Source organism: Phocoena phocoena, chromosome 20 (genome assembly GCF_963924675.1).
Source record: "Phocoena phocoena chromosome 20, mPhoPho1.1, whole genome shotgun sequence".
Taxonomy (NCBI): Eukaryota; Metazoa; Chordata; class Mammalia; order Artiodactyla; family Phocoenidae; genus Phocoena; species Phocoena phocoena.
In genome coordinates, this window is record NC_089238.1 from 26,187,736 (window position 1) to 26,211,157 (window position 23,422).

General features: G+C 53.6%; 1 protein-coding gene across 1 annotated transcript in view; it reads left to right on the forward strand.

Annotated features, from left to right (window-relative positions):
• NKD1 (NKD inhibitor of WNT signaling pathway 1) overlaps positions 1-23,422 on the forward strand; it is an 84,428-nt gene that overhangs the window by 46,858 nt on the left and 14,148 nt on the right. Inside the window, exon 4 of the mRNA XM_065899311.1 lies at positions 8,723-8,789. Coding sequence (XP_065755383.1) covers positions 8,723-8,789 — 67 coding nt within the window. The remainder of the gene's footprint in view (positions 1-8,722; positions 8,790-23,422) is intronic.

Sequence of the window (23,422 nt, forward strand, 5' to 3'; positions counted from 1 at the left end):
GGATGCTGCTTGAGGCCTCGTAGGGTGACTGAGGCCCTGCCGGGTCCGGCTTTGATCAGCTGTACGGCGTCCCGAAGACAGCGGGGGTGGAAGAGGATGGGGGGGCAGAGAATGAAACGGGGCCCAGAGAGAGAAGGAACAGCTGTGCTGACGACATGCTGACTGCCTGGTGTGTGCTGCAGTCTTCCATCAGTGCTCCCATTTCCCCTCTGCAGCTGCCCCGCCGGGGGGCGGGGAGGGCGTCGTTTCCATGTTCAGATGGGGAAACCGAGGCACAGACAGGTGAAATCATTTGTACAGAGTCACTCAGTACACAGCAGAGGAGCCAGGGTCAAAATCAGACCGTCCAGTGAGCCACTTAACCTCTCTAAGCCTCAGTTTCCTGGTGGCTGAAGCCGGGCGACAGCGGCACCCAGCCCTTAGGGCTGTTTGGGGCGTTTAGCAGCGCACGTAACGTGCGGAGTGGAGCGCTGGCACGTGCCGGGCCCTAACCAAAGAAACGCTGGTTATGATTATCACTGAGTCCTTTATATTCGTGACCTCAGTTACTCCCACGCCCCGACAAGCCCGTTGGATCCTGATTTCCAATGTAGAAACTCCTTTGAACACTGACTTGTAGGAAAATTCCACTCACGCAGCCGCAAGCCCCGTTCTCCACCCAGCCTGGACAATCTGCCTTGCGTTGGGTCATCTCCTCCGAAGAGCGCTGAAATCCCGGGGGCTGGAGGCTAGGGCGCCTTCTGGGTCATGCTAAACTTTGCCATTTTCTGCTGGCATCAGCCATTTTCTCCATGTCCAGAAATCACATTCCAAAAGCATGAGCTCTAGAAGGAGGGCCTGTGGTTGGGGGGGCGGGGGGAGGAGCATCTGTTGGGCCGTGAGAACCTTCTTTCATCCAACCTCACCAGCTGCTTGCCTCACCCGCCCGGTGCCTCCCCTCTTCCCACCTGTCAGAAAGAGACTGATGGCTCAGAGTGGAGGTGGGCACACACTTCAGCTTTGGGCTCCTTAAACCTTGTGGTTCCCAGAGCACGTTCCACATTCTGCTGGGGGGATGGCCCTTGAGGTCAGTGGTGGACATCTTGTATTTCAATGGTCCTGTATTTGTTTCATATGCATGTTTTTTTTTGCGGTACGCGGGCCTCTCACTGCTGTGGCCTCTCCCGTTGCGGAGCACAGGCTCCGGATGCGTAGGCTCAGTGGCCATGGCTCATGGGCCCAGTGAGCTCTTCCCAGACTGGGGCACGAACCTGTGTCCCCTGCAACGGCAGGCGGACTCTCAACCACTGTGCCACCAGGGAAGCCCCTGCATGATATTTTTTAAAGCCCAACTCTAACTAGGACATCACACCCACGATTTTATTGATCTTCTTGCTTACGGCAAGACTAGTTTTAAAAAAAAAGAGAGAGAGAGAGCCAATTTAAAGAAACGTATGAAGTACTCGTGGTGGCCCATGTGGGACCCGGTTCCGGGGGAAGTTGGGACGATGGCTTATGGATGCTGACAGCTCGCTGGGGTGACAGCCCAGGGAGTGGACTTTGCTGGCTCTTTGCTGCCTGGGGCCGGCTGTATCTCCAGGACGGGACAAACCCATCTCTGGGGATTATTTGTACCCTGTAGGGTCTAGGACCTGGGGCTCAGAGGAAGGGGATGTGGTGGCTCCAGAGTCTGGCGCCAAGGGTCAGAAGCCCTCCCCGCCATCCCACTCCCTGCCCACTGTCCACCTTCCTGAGAAGCAATCCTTCAAGTCCAGGAAGGAAGCTCAGGCTGGAGTCCCTGGGATGTGGGCCCAGGGATTACACCTCGAGCAGATTAAAAGCAGCCAGGGAGAAATCTGAGGAATTTTAATTACTGCCGCGCATCCCTGGAGTCCTGCAGACCTGGTCCTCGCGGGCCAAACACGCCGGCCAACTCTGCGGGCCTGCCTTCCCCTCCTCCACCCAGCTCGCGGGGCTCCCGCAGTGGGGCTGGGCTTGGGGACACTCGTGGATGTGCTGCAGTAAAGCAGGTGGTGGCAGCTTCCTCCCTCTGGCTTCCAAGCTTGGCTGGGAATCTTGGGCTGGGGTTTTAGGAGACTGTGGCTTCGTGCTGGGGGTTTGGGGGGTTGGAGCTTCCGGCTGTAAGTAACCTGAATTGGTGTAAACAAGGAGGGCAATTTAGTGGCTTCTGTAACTGTCCTTCCCCAGGAAAGGCCGGTGAGGGTGGGCCTGACTCAGGATTCATCCAACAGATATTTATTGTCTACTCTGCATCAGGCACTGTCCTAGAGCAAAACAGACCCGGATCCCTGCCCTTGGGGAGCCTACTTGTTACAGAAGGCTGGGCCTGAGGCCGTGAGCGAGCGCCCTCTCCCAGCCTTGGCCTCTCTCTGTCCCTGTGGGAGCTCTCTCCTGGGGTGGGCCTTCTCCAACAGCTGGAGAGGAGATTAGATGCAGCCTTGGCACCAGAGAAGACGTCTTTCCCGCCAGCTCCCGTGAGAAAGATCCCGGGGATGACTCCACTTGGCTTAGCGGATGCTGGGGGACAGGTGCCGGACCTGTAGTGCCCACGGGTGACCTGCGACCACGGGAGGCTGCGGTGTCCTCAGGGGAGTGGCTGAGGGCTCTGCCCCATTTTGCTCATTGGAGAGGAGGTACCATTTCTCTTTGGAAGCTGCCCCTTGAGATCTGCTGAAATCAGGTCCCGGAAGAGTGAGTCTGTTTCCCTTCCATCCCTGGGGAGGAGGGAATCCCCAGCCCTGGAGCCAGGGCCCCCAGAAGCCCCCCCTAATGCTGCTGCCAGCACCCTCTATCCCTTCCTCCCGCCCTTGTGGGTAGAGCAGACTTGGGAGGCCAGAGAAGGCTCTCAGGGGCAGAAGTATAAAAGGTCCACAAGTTAGAGGCATATGTTGGAGTTGGGGACATTGAAGCCCAGAAAGTGGACGGCCCTGGTTTTCCTCTCACTCTTGATTCCTGAGTGTAGCCCAAGAGAAGGAGCCGGCCCCCTGCTGGGGGAGGGGGCTGGAGCCCCAGAAGGTCTGTGCTTGAGGGGACCACGAGAATCGTCGTGGCCTGCTGCCCCATTCTCAAGACAAGGAGCCTGGGGCCTGGGGGCCCTAGCCCAGCCCTGCCACTTTTCTCTCCTTAAGTGACCTTGGACCAGCCACTTAATCTCCTGGCTGATCCTCAGTCCCCTTTTTTGTCAAGTGGGTTATTGTGTGCGGTTTTGTTAAAGCAGGTTTTAATGACCCAGGTGACACACGAATATACTTATCTTAAAAATTAGAACAATTCTGATGAAGTTGAAGTTTGTGACTCCTATTTCCCTCCATCTCGTCTTCTTCCCCTCCTTGGGGGTAGCCATGGATGTTGGGTACCACGGGATATTGGGATGTGGGTGATCTCATGGTACATGTGTGTGTTTGGTGTTCTCTTGGGTATGCACATAGCGTCATACCCTGCGTGTCTTCCATGTGGCGTGGGCTCTGTGTGTCAGTGTGTACAGGTCTGCCTGACTCTTTGGAGCCACTATGTGGTTTTCCACTGTGTAGATCTAGCATACTTTCCTTTGATGGGTGTTCGGCGTGTTTCTGACTGTGGGTTGATAGGAACAACGTTGCCCTCCACATCGCTGAACTTGAACATGCCTCCCTGGTGCCCACACGTGAGTGTCGTCCCAGGGTAGACACTGAGGCATTGAATCACTGGGTATTGGGGTTAGGCTCTTCTGAGCGCGTGGCAGGAGTAGGGTGCTACAGAAGGAGGAGAAAAGTCCATGCTTGTGTTCCCACCTTTGCATCAGACACCATCCTAGGTATTTTGTCTGCGCTTTCTTACGGAGTTCTCTTTGACATCGAAATCCCCGTTTTACAGAAGAGTAAAACGGGGCCCAGAGGGGTTAAGTAAAGCATCTGCTATCACTCAGCTCCCAAGGGCGGGCAGGCAGGCGCCTGCCTCCCAGGTCCGGCTGGGTTCTGGGAACGGAGCATCCCTGCCCTGACCGGCCAGAGCTTGCTCTCCAAGGGCCCTGCCCACAGCAGCGGCAGTTCCCCAGGAACGCTGTCTCTGTGCAGTGTGCTGGGAAGAGGGAGCTCGCCAGGAATTTCCTGGATCAGGTCCAGGGCAGACTGCTTGGATCTAAGGGTTACAGGGTGGCTGGGTCCTGCCTCCCACTCTTCTCTTCCCCCGGCATGTCCCAGCCCTGTGCATTCTTGGAATCTATAAGTTGTGCCGTGTTCTGTGGGCACCAGGAGTTTCCTTTGAAACCCCGTGGCACTAACATCTGTTAGCTCTTAGAGAACAGAAAGATTGACAAAGAACTGCTGGGGCAGGCAATGGGGAGAGATATTAAGCTCAGGGTTATGAAGTCTCAAAGACAAAGAGGAAAAACCCCAACCGAACTCCAGCCCGCTCCCCAAGGCCCTGTTTTGATGTGGGTTCCCGTCTCCGGAGGCCTTATAAGGCATTGTGCCTGCAGTTCTGGGCTCTGGGCTGGTGCTGGCTGCAGTCTCGGCACCCGGAGGAGCTGCCCTCTCTTCCTGGGGCCCAGCATGGGGCAGAGGAGGGCAGTGCTGGGACTTGGGAGGGAGGCAGGTCTGGATCCTGTGGCCTGAGAGGCCACCAAGCCCGGCCACTAGGCAGGAGGCAGCCTGGCACCAGGCTGGGTGGGGCAGAAGGTCTGGGGATCCAGGAAAGTCTTTGATGAGAATTTGGAGCAGAGGCTGAGTCTGACTGTCCTGGAGGCCAGAGCAGAGGGGGCCTGGCACCAGGGGGCCAGAGTGATGGTTGAGTGGACAAAGGGAGATCACTGCATACCATGCCCCGAGTGTGGGCTTCCTATAGGGCAGTGGTGAGGGGTAAGGGCTGTGGAGCCAGGCAGCCTGCCTTCAATCTTGGCTCTGACACTTACTAGCTGTGTGACCTTGGGCAAGTCACTTAACCTCTATGTGCCTCAGTTTCATCATCTGTAAAGTGGGGATAATAGTGGTTCTACCTCAAAGGACTGCCCTGGGGATTAAATGCAAAGCACTAGAAATGTGCACCAGGCAGGAGAAGAGCGTGTTTCTCGGTGTCTGCAGGGGCACTTTGGGTCTGGTGAGCTTTGCCTAGCAACGTTCTGGTAGCCATTTGACCATAAGAGTCGGAGTAATAAACAGTAAATACTGTCTGTCGAGCCGCCATCGTGCTATCAGCTGTAATGCTAAGTACTTTTCATGCAATGGCTTGCTCGATCTTCACACCCACCCTGAGACAGTGTGACTGCTCTCATCCCTGTGCACAGCTGGGGAGACTGAGGCACACTGGAGATAAAGCTCCTTCCCCCAGATGACCGGCTTGTGTGATGCAGAGCTGGAATTTGAACCAAGGTCTGAGCAACGCCAGTTCCATGCCCTGCACCCTCCATGCTAGGGTTCCCACTGGGGCTCGTGGCTGTCGAGGGGTACAAGTGCCTTCCTGCAGGATGGTCCTGAGGGCCTGGCCCCAAACCCTGCATGCAGGGCTCCCGGCTGACTCTTGGCCCTTTCCCAAATCTACTGGGGAGGAGCCGTGGGGCTTTTGAGTCCTGCAGGACAGATGGGAGTACTTGGCCCCTGACCCACTGGAGCTGCTGGCTGGGCTGTTTTCTTGCACTTCTTTAAGCGTGATTCTTGGTCCCTGGCAAGTGCCAGGACCCTTGGCCACCTCTGTCCCCATGCCCACAGGAGCCCCGATTCCACTGTACAAGCTCAGGCCAGGCACCGGAAGGAGGTGGCTCAAGTCTTGGCTCTGCTGGTGATCCAGAGCCAGTCGCCTGGCCTCTTGGAGGCTCCTCCTTGTTTAAAGCCAGGGCTATTGGGAGCCCTGTTCTCCAGAGGTTCTGGTGAAGATTCCAGTTGGTCGGTGCCTCATACATCATGAGTGCTTGGTGATGTAAGTGACTGTCATTGGCATCATTTTCCTGTCTCATTCCTTGAGGGTTGGGGCACTTTCTTTGTAGAAAAAAAACAATAGCAATTATACCTCTCACTTTACAAGTTGCAAATCAGTTTTTTGAGCATCTGTTCCTTGAGAGATGGAAAGAGCAGGGCTGCTATGATGATAAAGGGCGACAATATAAAGTGCTCGGCACACAGGAAAGGCACGGTAAGCGTCAGCTCTCTTCTTGTTGTGGTTTATCACCATGCCCATTTTACAGGTAAGTAGATCGAGGTTCGCAGAAGGCAGTGGCTGGCGCCACATCCAGGGCGAGGGCGGCCACGGAACCAGGATGCGATCCTGTGTCTGGCTCAACATTTTACGTTGCCTCTGGCGCAGTGATTCAAAGCTTGAGGACCACAGACACGGCACTCCTCAGGCCCCGGGCCGTCTGGGTCAGTGGAGGAAATGAATTTTTGCCAGAGTTGGGCACCTGCACTGCATTGTGTGTCAGCGGACCACGGCGCTGAGGAGCCTTCGATCTGTTATACAGAGCAGGGTAAGGTTTACCGGAAGAGACCGACCCCAGAACTTGCCAGAACTCTGCTTTAATATGCAGAGACATATCTTTAATATGTCAGAGAGCTGGGTCCTCTCAGCTGACAGTTCTTCTCAGAGAGCATTGAAGCCGTCATCAGAGTGATGACTGTGGGTGTGTTATACACACCGCGAGGCATCGTTACAGGGCTTCCAGACGGCTGCTTTGCTGCTGGTGACATTTGGAGTCTTTAAACTCCTCTGAGTGTGCCAGTAAAAAGATGCAGGTGCCCCAAAGTTTCCACCTCACGGGTCCTGTCGGCCTTGCCAGGAGTGGTCAGGGTGGCACAGAGGTCAGCGCCAGCTCCCAGCCTCCACAAGGCCCCAGCACAATCAGGTGTGTCGTTTCCCTTGAAGATGGTCGCCCGCTCCTGTGAGGAAGCGCTGCCTGCCAGCCTTTCCAGGGAAGCGGCATCCGTCTTCCACTGGCATGAAAGATCGACTCTAATTGGCTGCTGGGGCATCCCAGCCATCTAATGATGCCAACCGAGTGCGGCCCTTTCCTGTCACCGTCTCCCAGTTCCCCTGTCAACTCCAGCTCTGTTAACACAAACAGCCAGTTTACAAGCCCAGGAAGTGTTCGGTGATTATAATAATTGGCAGAGGAGGAGAGAGAAGACATCCTGACTCGAGGAATAAAGCAGCTTGGTTTTGAAGTCCATGGGACACCAGGAGTCTGAATGACCACATTTGAACAACCTCTGAGGAAGAATGTGTAATGCCCCAGAACGATTTGAAAGAAGAAAGAGAACAGAGAAAACCATCTCTAATCCATAAAACGTTAGCTGTTCATCTTTAAAAAACATACATGCAAGAGACTTATCTCCAGCTGTGTCCAATTGATAAGATCAGCTATACAAAGCATTGTTTTTCTTTTGTTAATCAAGGCGAGCTCTGGTTTTTCTTTCAAGCATCTCCAGTGCAGGATTTTTTTTTCTTCTGATTTTTCAAGAAGAGGGTGTTTTTTCTTTTTCTTTATACTTTTTTTCTTTCTTTTTCAAAAGGAGAAGTTGGTGAGAGCTGCTGAGTTTGGGCTTTTTTATTGCTTGCCTTTTTGTGGTTCAAGAAGCACTGCCATAGCATCCTGTGGGCATTAAAAAAGATAAAGCAGTGTGACACCCCGCCCCCCCCAACAACCTCATCTCTCCTCCCCCAAAGAGGAGCATTTCCCAACGTGGGTTCCTCAGAACACAAATCCCATGTGATGCTTCTGAAAAACAAAACTTCATGGTCTAAATAGGTTTGAGGGATGCAGCATAAGCTACTACTTAGATATCTGCAGCATCCGTTACCATAGTAAGTCCTGCAGTAAGGGGTCTCGTTTACCTTTTTTTAAACAGTCTTTTTTGATCACTTTACTCCTCCTGGCAGAATACCAATAAGTGCAGAAGACGGTTTGACAAGCGCTAGTCTGTTCTCCTCTGTACCTAGAGTTGTCCTACTGGGGTGGGGTCAGATAGATGGGACCTTTATTGCCATCCCAGAAATTTCCCAGCCTCCCAGCCTGTGGACCAAACAAACTTCCCTTGCCAGCCTGACAACACCTGAGTGGCAGCCTCACCACTGATTGGGAGCAGCTCTGCTACGTGGGATGAGACACCGGACATTTTTAACTCATGCTCGGGGACCAAGGCAAGGCATGTGCATGCAGGCCAGTAGCTGGAAGGTGTATGTGTTGGGGGAGATGCGGGAGGCGTGATTGAAGGTCAGTTGAAGGCGGAGCCTATAGCTTTCTAGATATTGTGCTGAAGAGTTTGGGTTTGTGTTAGGGAGCCCGCTCTATAGCACACCAGGTCCTCTTTATAAACCCACCAAGACAGCCCACCTGGGACCCTCTGGTAGAGGAAGGATCCAAACTGAGGTCTCTTCTTGGGACCCACAGGGGTGACTGTGGTCCCGAGTCCATCAAGTTGGCTCAGAGGGATAGAGGAGGGACATTTTCTGATCTCATCTTTGTCTTTTTCCAGGGTGGAGGGTGGAGCTCCCTTTCCGGGGGAGAAGTGTGGTCCTGTGTAATGTTTTGTGGCGGGCTATAAGCTGAGAATAACTTAGTTCCTAAAAAGTAGTGCAGTAATTAACTTTTCAAGTGTGATAGGATCTACGTAGTTGACCTAAATTCCAATCAGAACAGGGTCCCTGCTTCTTTGCGACCAGCCACACACACGTTCACAATGCCACCTTGACCGTAATGATGCCAGGTTCCTACCTGACCCCAATACTCCTTTAATATCCCTGCTTTTTCTTCCTATAGGAGCTCGTGGGCGAAGTTTTCAGAGAAACGCTCAGTGAGGAGGAAGAGGAAGACTTTCGGTTAGAAGGTATTGGAGTCCATTGCTTTCTTCCCAAAGGCAGTGAGGTGGGGAAGGGCCATCTGGTCTACCTCATGCCCCAAGTACCCTCCAGAAAACTGGCAGACCAGGTGGAGGAGGACAGGACTCTGACTCTCGGTGGGGGTGGGCTGGGAGCAGGTGGGGTGAGAAGCAAGAGGGAAGTGTAGCATCTCGTAGGTCCACTCCGGGAGTGGATTCAGACCACCCAGGCTCACATCCTAGCCCTGCTCCGTGTTAGCCGTGGGGTCTTGAACAGGTTGTTTGACCTCAGCTTCCCCGTTGGCAGTGAGCATAGTGACCACTCATAGACCCCTCAAGCAGAGTTAGGCATGTAGCGAGCACTGCATGAAGTAGCCCTTGTGTTTCTCTGCTTGTGTCACTCACCTGGAGCACACGGGTATGCGCACACCCACGAACACCCCCAGCCCCTCCCCCACTCTCCTCTGTAGCTCTCACTCCTTTCTTTCTTCAAGGAGAAGCACTGCATTGTAGAAAGAATTAGGACACTCGAGCAGAGGCCCGGCCAGCCACTGGCATGCTGATTTGACTTTGGGAAGCCATGTACCCTTTCGGAGCCCAAGCTTCCATGTTTGTAGAATGGGAACGAGAGCCTTTTCCTGCCTGATTCCCTGAGCTGGTGAAAGGACCGGATGGGATCAGAAAGCATTTGCTGAAAGGGATAGCGTTTCCCTTTTTTACTCTGAATCAGAGGAGAGCATCACTGAACTGGAGCAGCCTTGTGACAGTAAAGCCCTCTCTGCTGGGACCAGGACAGGCAGCTGTTAGGATAGCTGGGTGCCCAGGGGTCTCTGGGGGGAATCTAGGCCTTGGAGGGCTTGTAGGGCCTTGACAGGAGAGGAGACTGTGCCGGGAGGTTCTGGAGCGGAGCCTGGGCCAGACCCGAGGACTGTGGCCACGTGGGGCCTGAGAGCTGTGATAAATGTAGAATCCCTGGCTCCACCCAGGCTACTGAATCCAGTCTGCCCTGCAATAGGCTCCCCCGATAACTTGTATGCTCATTGTACTTTGAGAAGCGCTATTTTGAGAGATTCGTTCAGTAGCCCGGGAGCTGGAGGCTGGCTGGAGACCCAGATATCTCTCAGACTTTGCTTAAATTCGAGCAGGTCCTGAATAGAAGGGGAGCAGACAGCTCCGTCCAGGCTCTGGGGTGTTTCCCTTGAGCATGTTTGCCTGTGGATCTGGTGACTACACTCAGGGATTCAGTGGCTTTGATTCTCATTGTGCCCTGGGCTCCCCGGAGCCTCAGCTATTATCCTCAGCTCCATGGAAAGACGCTGGGGCTTGGTACCTAGAGTAGATCTGGGGAGTCAGGTAAAGGTCTGCAGGATGTAGGGTCTGGAGGCTGAGGTGGGCTTCAGCACTCATTCCATTTTCTATTCATTTGCTCATTCACCTGGTAACTTAGCAAGTTCATCCTCTTGTTCATTCATCCTTCCATCTATTCCGTCCACCACCTATTCACTATCCATCCAAGCACCCACCTGTCCACTCATCTGTCTATCCATTCATCTACCCATCACTCACTCACCACCCACCCAATAATCCATGAGCTACCCCATCCAGCACTCATCCATCCGTTTGTTGCTCCCCCTGTCACCCAGCCATCACTGCCTATTCATTCATCTACACCCATCCATCAGCTGGCCAGCCTTTATCTATCACCTAGCCACCCATAATCCATCCTCTGCCCATCTCTTCATCATCCATCACTCATTCCTTAACCCATTTAACCATCCTCCAGTTACCATCCGTCTATCTCACCATCTGTCTATCTCTTCATCATTTATTGGGTCCCTGGTCACTACCCCAAATGAGGCACTTCTCTGGCCATTGAGGCTCAGTCTGAAATCATGTAATTGATTTCACATGAGGCATCTTTCCCTGCAGACATGAAATGGCCTGCCCACAGAATCCGCCTCTCTCTGCTTTGTTTGATCTCTCTCGGCAGAGCGTGAGCCCTGTTGTAATGAAGTAGGAAGAGCACTTGGCCTAGGAACCCATAGACCTGGCTCCCCTGCCAGCTCCTGCAGTGACTCGCTGTGGCTCTTGGCCAGGCCCCTCCCTCTTGGGGCCCCTTCGCCCTCTGTGACATGATGCGTGGGGACGTGGACTCTGTGGCTGCTCAGAGGACGTGGGTGCCTTGCAGGGAGGATGAACTGCTGTGGGGTGGTACTTATAAACATTGGTTGATGGATGGGGGATAAATAGGAGGTGCCCGAGGGTCCCAGCTCCTGTCGGGGAAAAGTGTGGAGATTGGTGGCACTTGGTCTGTCCCTACGGCCCACCAGCTGCAGGTCGAGCTTTGAGGGCAGCCTGGGCACCTTGCCAATCACTCATGGTGTCCAGGCACATCAGTGCCACCACTGACGAGGGGAGGGGTTGGGAGCCACTAGCCTGACTCAGTTTCCCAACTGAGGGGTTAGATCAGGTTGCTGGTGGTCAAGTTTCCAGCCCTTTTCTTCAAACAAAAGCTTACACAGAAGCACAAAAGGTAAGACGGACCAGGTTGCCGAGAGATGCGGTGTGTTATATTCAGTATGTTATCTTTTATGTAAAAAAGGGTACCAGACAATACTCTGTATTTCCTTGTATATATGAATGTACACCACATATGTATGTATACTATTGTGTAGCTAGAGGTCTAGACGGACAGAAACAGTAGTTCCTTCTGGACAGGGGAGGAAGAGACTAAAATTGGAAAGCGTGGTCAGAGGATCGTAGTATTAACTGTAATTCACGTTTTACGTTTTACGAGAAGAATGTGATCATATATTCCTTTGAAATGAAAGACTAATAACAGAATTAAAAAGTGAAAATAGTGTAAATATAGCAGTAGGGTGGGACTGCTCTGGGCCTGCCTGTGTGGCCCCTGAGACTCCTTGGAGGTGATGCTGGCCCCAGTGACCGTCTGTGGTTCTCCGGCCACCGTTGGCGCCAGGTCCGAGGCGCCCCCTCCTGCCCCAGGATGAAGGACATGGCTGTGGACGGCAGGCCAGCCCATGGCTAAGCCTGGTGAGAGTAGCTCTGCCGAGTCTGGCCACGGAGAAGCGTCCACCTGGCCTGGAGCTGGGGCTGCGGGCATCCCTCTGTGCCTCGGGCCAAGGGAGAGCAAGCTGAATCCTGAATCTCTTCTTTGTCTTCCTGTCGACCAAGTTCATTGCCTCTTGGCTGGCTGGAGGGCTGTTAAGGGAAAAAAAGGCCATCTGAGGCGTGAAGATAAAAAGAAGTCTTTTAGCCATCCCAGGAGAGGATGGCTTTAGCTCCTGCGTTGTTATGTAAAGCCGGCCCTAATCCAGCGTCTTAACTGCCTTAACTGGCCAGCTGGGAGCTCACGGGATGGGAGATTAAGGCTGGGCTTGGAGCTAGGGCTGGGGCTGTGAGCTCCTTTTGAACTGTGCAGAGAACAAAGTAAGCATGAAAAGTCCCGCGCTCCAGAGCTGGCCGGGTGTGGAGGGCGGGACCCGCGGCTTGGGGGCTGGGGGGTGGCGGGGTGGCCAGAGGACCTTCTTCTGCTGACCCAGCAGGGCGCTGAGGACTGGGGAGGGTCATCCCACACTTCACTCCAGTGCCCACCGACGTCCCCACCTCCCCAGTTGGGCAGGACGACAGGTGGTGGCAGCCTGTGGCTTGTGGCCCGAGGTGGACATTGGTGTTAGGCCTCCGGGAAGCACTGTGTCTGGGGGTGTCCTCCCGACCCAGCAAAGACTGAAGTACTGTTCCCGTCAGGAGGGAGAGACCTGTAAATGGTCACAGGCCCCTTCTCTCCAGCGTCTTAGCTCTCTCCCACCTCTCACCCTCAGCCTCTGCCCTCTGAGTCTCAGTATCGTGGCTGTTTCTTGTCTGTTGACCTCTTTGCTTGGAGGGGACAGCGGGCAGAGTGCAACCAGCTTGGCATCTTCCATAGAAAGTTGACTCCACAGAACCCAGTCCTGCCTTCATTAAGGACCAAAAGCCGCTGAGTCAGGCGGCCCTTCCCACGGGGACCAGGCCGTCCCTCCAGGCTCCCAGGGCTGCTGCCAGGCAGGCCTCCATTTGGCCCAAGCCGGCTTTCTCCTGGCAGAGTCCGTGGGGGTCTCTGCTTCCCTGGCCGTGGTCCTGCCGAGCAGAGCAGTGGTGTTGGGACTGAGACCCGGACGGCTGAGCAGCCCCACTGTGAGTCCAGGGCCTGTCCCAGTCTGCATGGCTCAAACTTTGTCTTCCTGCAACCCCATCGGAGCGCATGAGAGGCACCCTTCTCCCTTTATTCTGAAGTCAGACCCCAGATCCAGCCTGGCTTTACCACCACTCACTGTGTGACCTTGGGAGAGTCACTTAACTTCTCTGTGCTTCAGTTTCTTGTTGGGGGCAGTCATAGTATTCCTTCCTCAGAGTTCCTGTGCAGATGGCGAGGTTATATAAGCCCCGAGAACAGCCCTAGTTCAGAGTATGCCCGTGTCTGTGAGCTGTCCTGACTCTTGTCTCGTGGGTTCCTCTTTCTTGAGGGGGAGCCAACTGGTGTTTGTAATTATTTACTAGTCCAGATCAAAGAAGACCTATTTTCAAAGCTTCTTTAATCCTATTAGACTCTCTGAGTGTCTCCTATCACTCTCAGTGCACAACATAGCCTGGCAGGCCATAAGTGCTCAATAAATACAGATCTTCCTTGACTTATGATGGGGTTACGCCCCGATAAACCCATTGTAAGTTGAAAATATCGTTAGTCGGAAGTGCATTGTGTACAGCTAACCTACCGAACGTCATAGCTTAGCCTTGCCCACTTTACATTAGCCTACACTTGGGCAAAATCATCTAACACAAAACCTATTTATAATCAAGTCTTGAATAGCTCCTGTCCTTTATTGAATGCGGTACTGGAAGTGAAAGACAGAATGGCTGTCTGGGTACAGAATGGTTGTAAGTGTATGGATTACTGACCCTCGTGATCGTGTGGCTGACTGGGACCTGGGACCCACTGCGGCTGCCCAGCATCACAAGAGGGGTTGTACTGCGTGTATCGCCGGCGCGGGAAAAGATCCAGCTTTGAAATTCGGAGTAAGTTTCTACTGATTGTGTATCATTTTTGCACCATTGTAAAGTTGAAAAATTGTCAGTGGAGGACGTCATGACTGTGCTCACAAGAAGAACGAGGCCAACACCGTGAAGTCACTGGAGTCAGGCCCCCAGGCAGGCCCCATGTGCCCCCACTCCAGTCCATCCAGGCTCCCAGGTATGAGATGTTAACCATTCACAGAGCAGAGGAGCCCTTGGGAGGCCGTTAGTCCCCTTCCTTTGCGGTAAGAAATCTGAGGCCCAGAGAGGGGATGTGACCTGTCCAAGGTCACACAGCAGACTGAGGACAGTCTCTTCCTCACTCAGCAAGTATTTACTGAGTACCTGCTGCAGGTGTGGGGCCTTGCTGGGCTCTGGGTTCGAGCCACCCACGAGGTCGGCAGACCTTGCTGTCAGGGTGTCGACATGGAGGAGGCAGGGTAGTGGATATATAAGCCAGGGAGTGAGCACACAAGGCTCTGGGAGTGGCGCTCTGTGAGGAGGTGACACCCAGGGAAGGGTGGAGTGTGACAGGCCTCTCTGAGGAGGTGACATTTCAGCAGACATGCAGGTACCAGGAACGAGCCACCACGGGAGAATGTGAAGGGTGAGCCGAACCCCAGATGGGAGGAACGTGGGGCTTAGGGGAGCACAGAGGGGAGGCCCATGTGGCAGCAGGAGACCCGGGGGATGAGCATAGGACCACGGGCTTGGGTTTCACGCTGCTTTTGGAGAGAAACTGTGGGAATGTTTGAGGCAGAAGAGTGCCAGATTCTGACTTCCACATTCACCAGTTAATTGTGGCTCCTGGGAAGGTTGGGTCATTCCGAGGAAGGAAGGAAGCAATGAAAACAGGAGGTGATTGCGATAGTGCAGGGGAGAGGTGATGGCCTTGGCCTAGCCTGGGGCTGAGGGGCTGGAGAGAAGTGGATGGGTCTGGGGGAGAGGGGGGAGGCCTGGGAGACAGGAGGTGGACGGTCGCGGGGGAGGGAAAGAAAGGGATCCGGGCACACCTTAGAGTTTTGGCTTAAGGAACTAAGGAAATGTTGCTGGCACTTCTGCGGTGGAGGTATTGGCAGGTGACAGTCAAGGCTTTTGTTTCTGGATATGTCAGTTTCAAGATGCCTGTTTGACCTGCAGGTAAGGGATGCTGAGTAGACAGTTGGACACCGAGTCTAGGGTTCAGGGATCATTTGGGGAAAAGAGAGAGAGAGACAGAGAGCCAGAGAGAGAGAGGGAGAGAGTGAGAGAGTGAGGACTTCTCAGGAAGTGGCCACAGATAGCTCCATGGGAGTCCTGGGTGAGGCTTGTCAATTGGTGGGGCTGGCCGGTGGTTCCCATAAGTCTGGGAGGAAGGGGAGTTCACTGCAGAGCAGCAGGGACCCCCAGACAGAGGGGGCAGGCAGGCCACACCCCGCTGGCTTCTCTCCCTCAGTTCAGAGCCTGTCCTGCCGGTGAGTGTCAGTCGCCCAGACTCCACTCCAGTGCAGTCCCCCCAGAAGCCCGGGCTTCAGCCGTGACAGCAGTTTCTCTCAAGTCTGTTCTTCATAAAAGCTCAGCTTGAACAGTGGAAATTCTGACTGGTGTCAGATACCGAGGAGGCTTTCATAGTTTCAAGTAGCTCGGGGTTAGATTTTAAAAGTTGAATTTCATCACATGTTTTAACTTGGGCGGGGATGGGGGAGAGTGGAAGGGACATGATATTTTTAGCCCAAAGAAGGCTTTTTTCCCTTTCCCTCTCCCTCTCCCGGCGTTTCCCCCTCCTTCCCCCAACAGATGTTTCGTCTCAATCCTATTCAAACCTCAAAGCAGAGTGGCCATCAACCTTATGCTCTGATGAGAAAAAAAGGCCAGAATGCTATGTGTTGGGAAGGGTTTTTTTTTTTTTTTTTTTTCCCCTTTCTTCTTTCCCCTCAGTCACAACTGGCCCTTAAATAAAATCTACTTACAGAAAAATGTAACCTGGGGAAGCAGGAGTGAGGAGAAAAAAACCCAGGAAGGGGTAGACACCTGCTGGTGGTGCCAGAAACCAGCTTCGAGAGTATTTCACTGGGTCAATTATGTGTTGCTGTTGGTTTTGTTTTTCCTGAAAAGCAAGGGCTCCAAGTGATGGACAGTTAAGTCAGGATTCTTTGGGTTCTTTTGGATATGCAACCCAAACTCGCTTAAGATCTGGCTCATGAAATTGAAAAACTCTGGGGTAGATCTTGCCTAAGAAGGGCTGGTTGGATCCAGGAGCTCAAACCATGTCATCAAAACACACACGCATACACACACATAGTTCATCCTCTCTCCCTCCATCATCTCTCCCTCTGCCCTCTGTTAGTCTCTCCCACTAAGGTGGCCAAGATGACTACCCTGATCTGGGTGCTCACAACCTACAAGCTGAGCTATCACAGGTGAAAGAGAGCTCCCAAGTCCATTATTTCTTGCAGAAGTTTGATTCTTACTTTACTGGACAAAGTAGGTATAGATTTTGTGGGACCCAAGCTTATCCAGTTTGGCGGGGTCTTCTTTAAGAAAAAGAAGACATGCTTCTCTTTCATAACTATGAACCAGTTATATACAAATATATGTATTTATATATTACTGTTTACAATATCTTTCCCACTAAACCTAAATAAATATATCCCCAACTCACCCTCCCCTTAGCGTGATTCCAGAAATGCTCGTGTTCGCTCCAATACCATGTGACACAAGGGGACGTGTGGGAAGTCAGAATGGGAAGAGACAGTGTTCTTAACCGATTGAGGATAAAATATCTAATTTTGAAAGTGCCACAAAAACAAGCAAACAACCAATGTCAACACATTCCAACTTGGAAGAGGCCCGTGCAAGCGAGAGGCCCAGAAGCTCTAGCTTCATTAGCTCCACGATGAACTGTCCTTTGCCACTGAGCTAAGCCACAGGGCCATCAGGATGAAATAAGCTGGTCGGGTCTGGGTGCTGGGCGCATCCCGGAAGCTCGGAGTGGGATCAGCCCCTGGTAAACCAGATGGATTGAGATGGGGGAGGGGTGGCCCCCTAGAGAAAACCCAGATGCTATTATCAGAAGGGGAGAATGGTTGTGGGACAGGCAGGAACAGGTGTTAACTATCGTTGTGTGACAGAATGGAGAGAACAGTGGCTGGGGGGGGGCAGGAAACTGGGATTTTAGTTTTCTGTTCCTACACCGTCTGCGTTCACATCCTGATTGTGCTGCTTCCTGTTGTTTCATTTTGATGGCGATGATGACGAGACACTTCTACGTAGGGTGACAGGCACTGTAATGTATGTTGGAGCTGCAGCAGGAGTATTCAGTCAAATGAATAATGAAAATAACAGTATAATCGGGGATCACTGAGCAGGGAACTCTAACCTAGCCCCTGAGGGCATGAGGGCATTTCTTCTCAGAGGTAGGGACGTTTACAGTGAAGACCTGAAAGGTGGACGGGAGTTGGAGAGACAGAAAGAGTGTGCTCTTGGTGGGGGAAAAGCAGCTCCGTGGAGAGATGGGGCTGAGAGACAGCAGCTGGCAAGTGGCTCAATCAAGTTTGCTTTTTACACTTCGTTCCCTCTTGTAAAATGCAAACGGTAACACACCCCGCATGGTGCTATTAAGAGGACTTAGTGGAATAACGTGTGCACCCACTAACTTTACCAGCTTCCACGTACAGCCCGCTGCTGTGTGCAGGGACAGATAGATTTGTGTATCTCTAGACCCTCGTTCCCCGAGGAGCGCCTCATGCAGATAATGCAAGAAACCATTTGGCCTGGAATGCACATATGATATCTTTCTCTTTTTACTGGCAGTAGATTTACCCTCCTAATTATATTTGGCATAGGCTAATATTAAAATTCATCTGCATTCCCTCTAACAGCTGCTTTCGGAGGGTTGGGGAGTCAGAAACATCCTGGCAAGCCACCCTGAGCCTAAAATATTTGTGGCAGATAATCTGCATGTGGACAATTGAGAAAGGCCTGTGGCTACATTAAGGCCAGGGTCCAAACTCCCGCCAGAAGCTCTGGCTTGTGTTAAATCTTACTTACATTGTATCAACTGAGAAGAACTTGCCAGGTAACCAGGCTAAGAGAGGTGTGCACCTGGCATTTCAGCGTTAGTAATTTCTGGTCTTTGGTGGGGTTGATTTAATCATACATGTTTCAAATTTGTCTCTTCTTCCAAAGTTTAATACCAACCAGGCCTTTCTGGATTGTGTTAAAATAAGCTGGCATTGGCTGATATCATCCAGGGTTTGGGTTTTAGCCGACGTCTGGGATTCAGGAACAGACCTACCCTTTTTAAACCACCCCCTTTCCCATGCCAGTTCGCAGTCTCAATCACACCAGAATTCATGGTGTTTGTTATGCAGCCTGCCTTCCGTCCACCTGTGGGTGGGGTTTGCTGCAGTGGACCTCGCTGGGATGGAATATCTGCTCTGTGCACGTACGGTACGTGCTAGGCACTGTGGGCAGCCCAGGAGGCAGCAGCTAGCAGAGCCAGCTCTCTCGAGAAACTTGCATTCTGCCTGCGTGGATGTGACCGGCTCCCATGAAGCCATCAGGAGATCCCAGATAGGACTGCAGACTGAATGGGTTTAGACAGCCCTCTGCTAGCAACAAATGCATTTGTACAAATTGGAAAAAGGAGCCCCTCCTCCAGACATCTTTCTGCCATCTGTCCGAAAACGGTCACAAGCAATACACAAATCTAGGATGTCCGGCATGTGAACAGCGCCCCCTTGAGTTGTACCGTGCACAGCCGGCTTCTTAGAGCCGGTCTCCCAATGACCCCAAATGACCCTGACCCCAAGGCCAGGAGTGGGGGAAGAACCCTGGGGCGCTCGTCCTGCTCAGGAGGGTGGGGCCTCAGGAGGCTGGATCTGTTTCATTTCACAGCCCTTCTTCTTCTCATGCTTGGGCGGCGCCAGCTGTCAACAGTTCAGGCTGGGTGGGCTATGCCATCCTGCTCCCTGGGTCACTGCTAAACAGTCCCGAGAAAGTGACCGTGGCTCTCCCAGCGTGAAGTCCCAAATAAGCCTCAGATGCCTCCCATTAGGTCCCTGGGTGGGTGTCAGGGACCCACGATCAGAGTTGCGCCCATTCCGGCATTTCCTACTCTCCGCGGTGCTCAAGCACTCTCCTGTTTCTCTCTCTCTTCCGCCCCACCCCACCCCCTTTTTTTAAACTGGGGGAGGGGAGAGGGAAGAGACTGTCTTTGATCTCAGCGGAGGAAAAAAGTCTGTTCTGTTCAGGCTTTTGGCTAACACAACAAACAGTGTTTAAAATTTAACTTTGCTTAATTAATTAGTAATTCTGTTTAATGCTGTCTGATCTCCCTCCAAAAGGTATTTTGAAGCTTGAGAAGGGAACATCAAAGGGAGCCGGGTGAAGATGGTCAAGTAATGCATTTAATCTGGCAGTTGCTAGGGGTGGAGAGATGCCAGGCTGGGAGCTAATGTGGGACAGAGCCATCATCTGGTAAACACAGACGGCCGGCTGGCTCCTCGTGGCTGTGGCCGTGGTGAGAGGAGGGATAGGGAACAGCTTCCAAAGAGAAGGAGCTCCACACGCTGCCCCAGACTTGTTTGAGCTGAGACCTGGTTTTAAGAAAGCAGAGTTGACGTTTTCTTTCTTCCATGGCTACTGTGTATGGTTGGGCAGGTTGTGGACTGCACAAGGATTTCCAGTCAAGCAGGTGAGCAGCAGGTGAAGCCTGCACCCTGCCTATCAAGGATGTATCCTCGTAGGTGTGCAGAGCTGCACTTAACCTAAGGCACAGTCCACGTGCTTTACTGTAAAGGGCTGGGAAAGTACATGTTTTAGGCTTTGTGGGCATTAGAGTCTATGTTGCAGCTACTCAACTCTGCTTCACCATAGACAATGGATGTGAGTGTCTCTGTGTCCCAGTAAAACTTTATTTACAAAAACAGGCGGTGGGTTGGCTTGCCTCTCGGGCTGTAGTTTGCCAACCCCTGCTCTAGGTCACCAAGGGTTCTTCATAGGCGAGTGAAAGGCTTTGGTTCCTCCTCTCTCTGTCCCTTCCCTTCCTTTTTCTCCTACCCCTTGCACGGCTTTGCTTCCTGCTTTCAAATTAGCAGTGTTGTTACTGTTGCAATTGAAGAGTGATCAGAGTCCCCCTGAAACTATGCCCCGCAAAAGATCACCTCTGGGGGCGGGGCGTGGGAAACCTGCTGGGCTGCCCAGGAATAGGAGACAGGGAATGCGCTTGGACTCTGGTGCTAAAACCCATCTTGACAAAAATATCTCCAGTTGATTGGACCCAGGCAGCCTGTGGCGAGCCCCACTCACCCTTCTCCCACCTGCCCATGTGCCCGAGGACAGATGCACGGAGGGAGGGCGATTTGTTCCGCACAGGGGTGGCTGGGGCAGGTGGCGGGTTTTCGTTGTTTGCTTTCAGTGGGTTATGTGGATGGAGAAGCAGGGTCCCTGAGTCCCAGCCCAGGCCTCTGGCATTGGGGTCTGCATGGCTTGCTGACTGGTTATCTGCCACCTCTTCTGGCCGCTGGGCAGGGGAGAGTGAAAGAGAGAAAGACTTTCTTTGGTGGGGACAAAGGGGCGCTGACTGTTCCTGGCCCCCAGACCCCAGGGCAGATGGCTTGCAGTCAGTCCTACTACCCGGCTGTACCTGTCCCCATGCTGAGAATCGGCCCCGGCTGGGTGTCCAGGTGGTTTTCTGAGCTAGGGTGGCATGAGGGATCAGACCCCCCTGGTGAAGAAAGGACAAAGCCCTGGTCTTTGGAGAGGACATACGATGAGGATAAGGGACGGAGGGGGATGTCCCTCTCCTCCCTGGGAGAGGAGAAAGGAAGGCAGGAGGGGAGGACCTGAGGAAGGACCGGGCTGTTTGGGTGTCAAGGGGAGGGGTGGTCCTGAGAAGGAGAGAGCAGGGACAGAGGTTTCTTTTCTTTGGGTTTTATCAAGTGGAACTTGAAAAGCAACATTGAACCTGAAGGTGGTTTTCTGATAACTTCCCTTTGAACTTGAAGTTTGGTTTCGATAAGCCTGGCCGGCTTGCATCTCCAGCCAGGACTTCGGCAGAGGGAGGCAGCAGCTTTGAAGATGGAGCTGGCCTTTGTTTTTCTTTCTTCTTTTTCTTTTTCTTCTTCCCATGATGGTGGCAGCTCTGGCCCAGCAGTGCACTGATAGATTTGAGATGGAGGGATCAGGGTGGCGCAGGCCGTATGCTTGGCTGTCCTTGGGTTACTGGCCAGTCTCCCACCTGAGTTCCCTGGGGCTCGGCGTCACACCAGAGCGGGACGCCTTCTGGCCCTGGAGGTGTTTGCTTTGGAGGAGCAGGGAGGGCTGGACTTGGTTTCATCCACTACCCCAGGAGCGGTCAGCACCAGTGACCTTCCCCTTGCAACTGCCCCAGTGATGAGGATGCCAAGTGCCCCCACCCCGGAGGAGCCAGATCTTTTAGGTTTATTCTCATTGGCCTCATTCTGTGAAACGACCAGGGAGGAGCCAGGGTCTGTGACTGAGATGGTATCTCTAGCCAGAGCCCCTGACAGCTCTAGGGAGTTGTTGCCTTGCTGCGGGGAAATGCAGAGCCGGGGGCTCCCTGCATCCCACTGGGTGTGAAGAGAAGGACAGGGACACCCGGCAGTGGCTGCCTCAGCCCCCAGGCCCAGCCACGAGGGGAGCTGTGATGGAGCCGGGTCAGTCACTGGCTGCCATAGCCTTCCTGTCCCCGCCTGTCTGGCCTGTGACTGGAGCATCCTTATCTTTATCTCCTTCCCCCCTGCCCTGCTCCCTACCCAGGCTGATATGACACTTTGTGTCTGTTTGTATCCCAAAGCCTCAGTTTAAAAAAAACTTAGCTGCCCACTTCATGATTCCTAAAAGATTAAACGTGTCGGGACATCATTCCCCAGACATGACTACTAATGGCTGGACCCCGTGTGCTGGCCCTGGCTGGGTCTGTCTTTGCCCTTTCGGTCATAGCTCCTTGAATCCACACAGGAATCCTCTGGGGAGGGGACTGTTATCATCCCCATTCTACAGTTGAGGAAACTGAGATGTCTAGAGAAGTTACGTGACCTGGCCAGGGCCACACACGGCGTCGGGAGGGTCAGAACCCAAGCAGAGACTAACCTGTCCCTGGGCTGGCACCAAGTCTCCTGAACCAAGCCGGGAATGGCCTGGAGTGGTCGAGAGCATGAGCCAGGTCGCTTGGGTTCAAATCCCAGCCCCGTCAGTTAGTAGCAAAGCACTTAGCCTCTCTGTGCCTCAGTTTTCCCATCTGGAAAGTGGAGCTGATAGCAGTAGCTGCCTCACAGGGTCGCTGTGAGGACCGAGTGAGCCCCTGAACGGTGTAGTCAGCACTGTGTGAGGTCACTGCCTCGTCTTCATGCACGGAGGCCACCAAGCTGTGCGGGGCCCCACGGGAAGTGCTTTGGATAGCTGCTGGGTCCACGGGGCGGAAGTGGAGCGGGAGGGCTGGGGAACTTCCCCAGCAGCCACTCCTGGGTCCTGGTATGCAAAGGTGTGTGAGTGCGGTGTAAGGACAGGTCGGGGGGGGGGGGAGGCAAAACCCCCCACCTAGTTTCCTGGCCTGGTGGCTGCATTTCTCCAGGCTCCTGACTTCCCAAGAAAGTCCACCCATGGTTGGGGCCACTGCCCAGTCATCTCAGCTCCTTACATGGCCCTCCTGGGCCACCCTGAGTCAGGCATAAGGGGACAGTTCCTCAGGTGGGAGCCAGGCTCCATTTGCTCCCCTGTAAAACAGGACAACAGAATCACTGCCCCAGGGCAGCTGAGGGAATCTAAAGAGAGGAGCAGTGAGGCTGTTTTGGAAAGCACATTTTTGAGCAAACTTGAGTCCCCTTTATCAGGCAGAGACAGAAGGGGCTGAAGGGGTCTTGCGGGACTTTCAAGATCTGAGGGAACCTCGTGGGCTGGGTCCTAGCTCAGAGATGATGGCTGCTCCCCTGCACTGTTCTCCTGGCACCTGTTAGGGGTATTCACGGGAAAACGGTGTCCACAGGCCCCGGGCTTTCATGCCCACCTTCCCACTGCTCCTGGGAGGACGCACAAGGACCATAGAACCCTCTGCTCAATACCTTTGGCAGAGGGAGGACCCTCTAGGTGAGCAGAGGCAGAATGAAAGGCCCGGGGTGAGCCGGCTCCTGAAGATACCATGGTGTGCCTGCCTGCGTGTCTGTGTGCGTGTGTGTGCTCGTGTATATGCCCCTCGCCTACCCCAGTGAACTCCATTTCTATCACTCCCCTTTTCTGTCCCTCTTCCTGACCACCCACCAGTGTGCCCAGGCAGGTGGCATCTTCGAGGACACCACGATGTCCTCCTGGAAGGCAGAGACTGCAGAAAGTGGCTGTGGTCCAGAGCGCCCCCTGGGGGCTCCAAAAGCACCTGTCTGCCTTCATTCACTTGCCCTTTGGCCCAGCACTGCCCTGGGTGGCCTCAGAATGCAGAGAACAGAGGCCTGAGAGGCCCACTGGGGTGACCTGAGCAGCGGGCAGAGAGGCACCCTGGGAAGAGGGTCTCCCCTGGGGCAGCCCTGGGCATTAACGGGGCCAGAGGACAGAGCAGTTGGACTGCAGCAAACCGG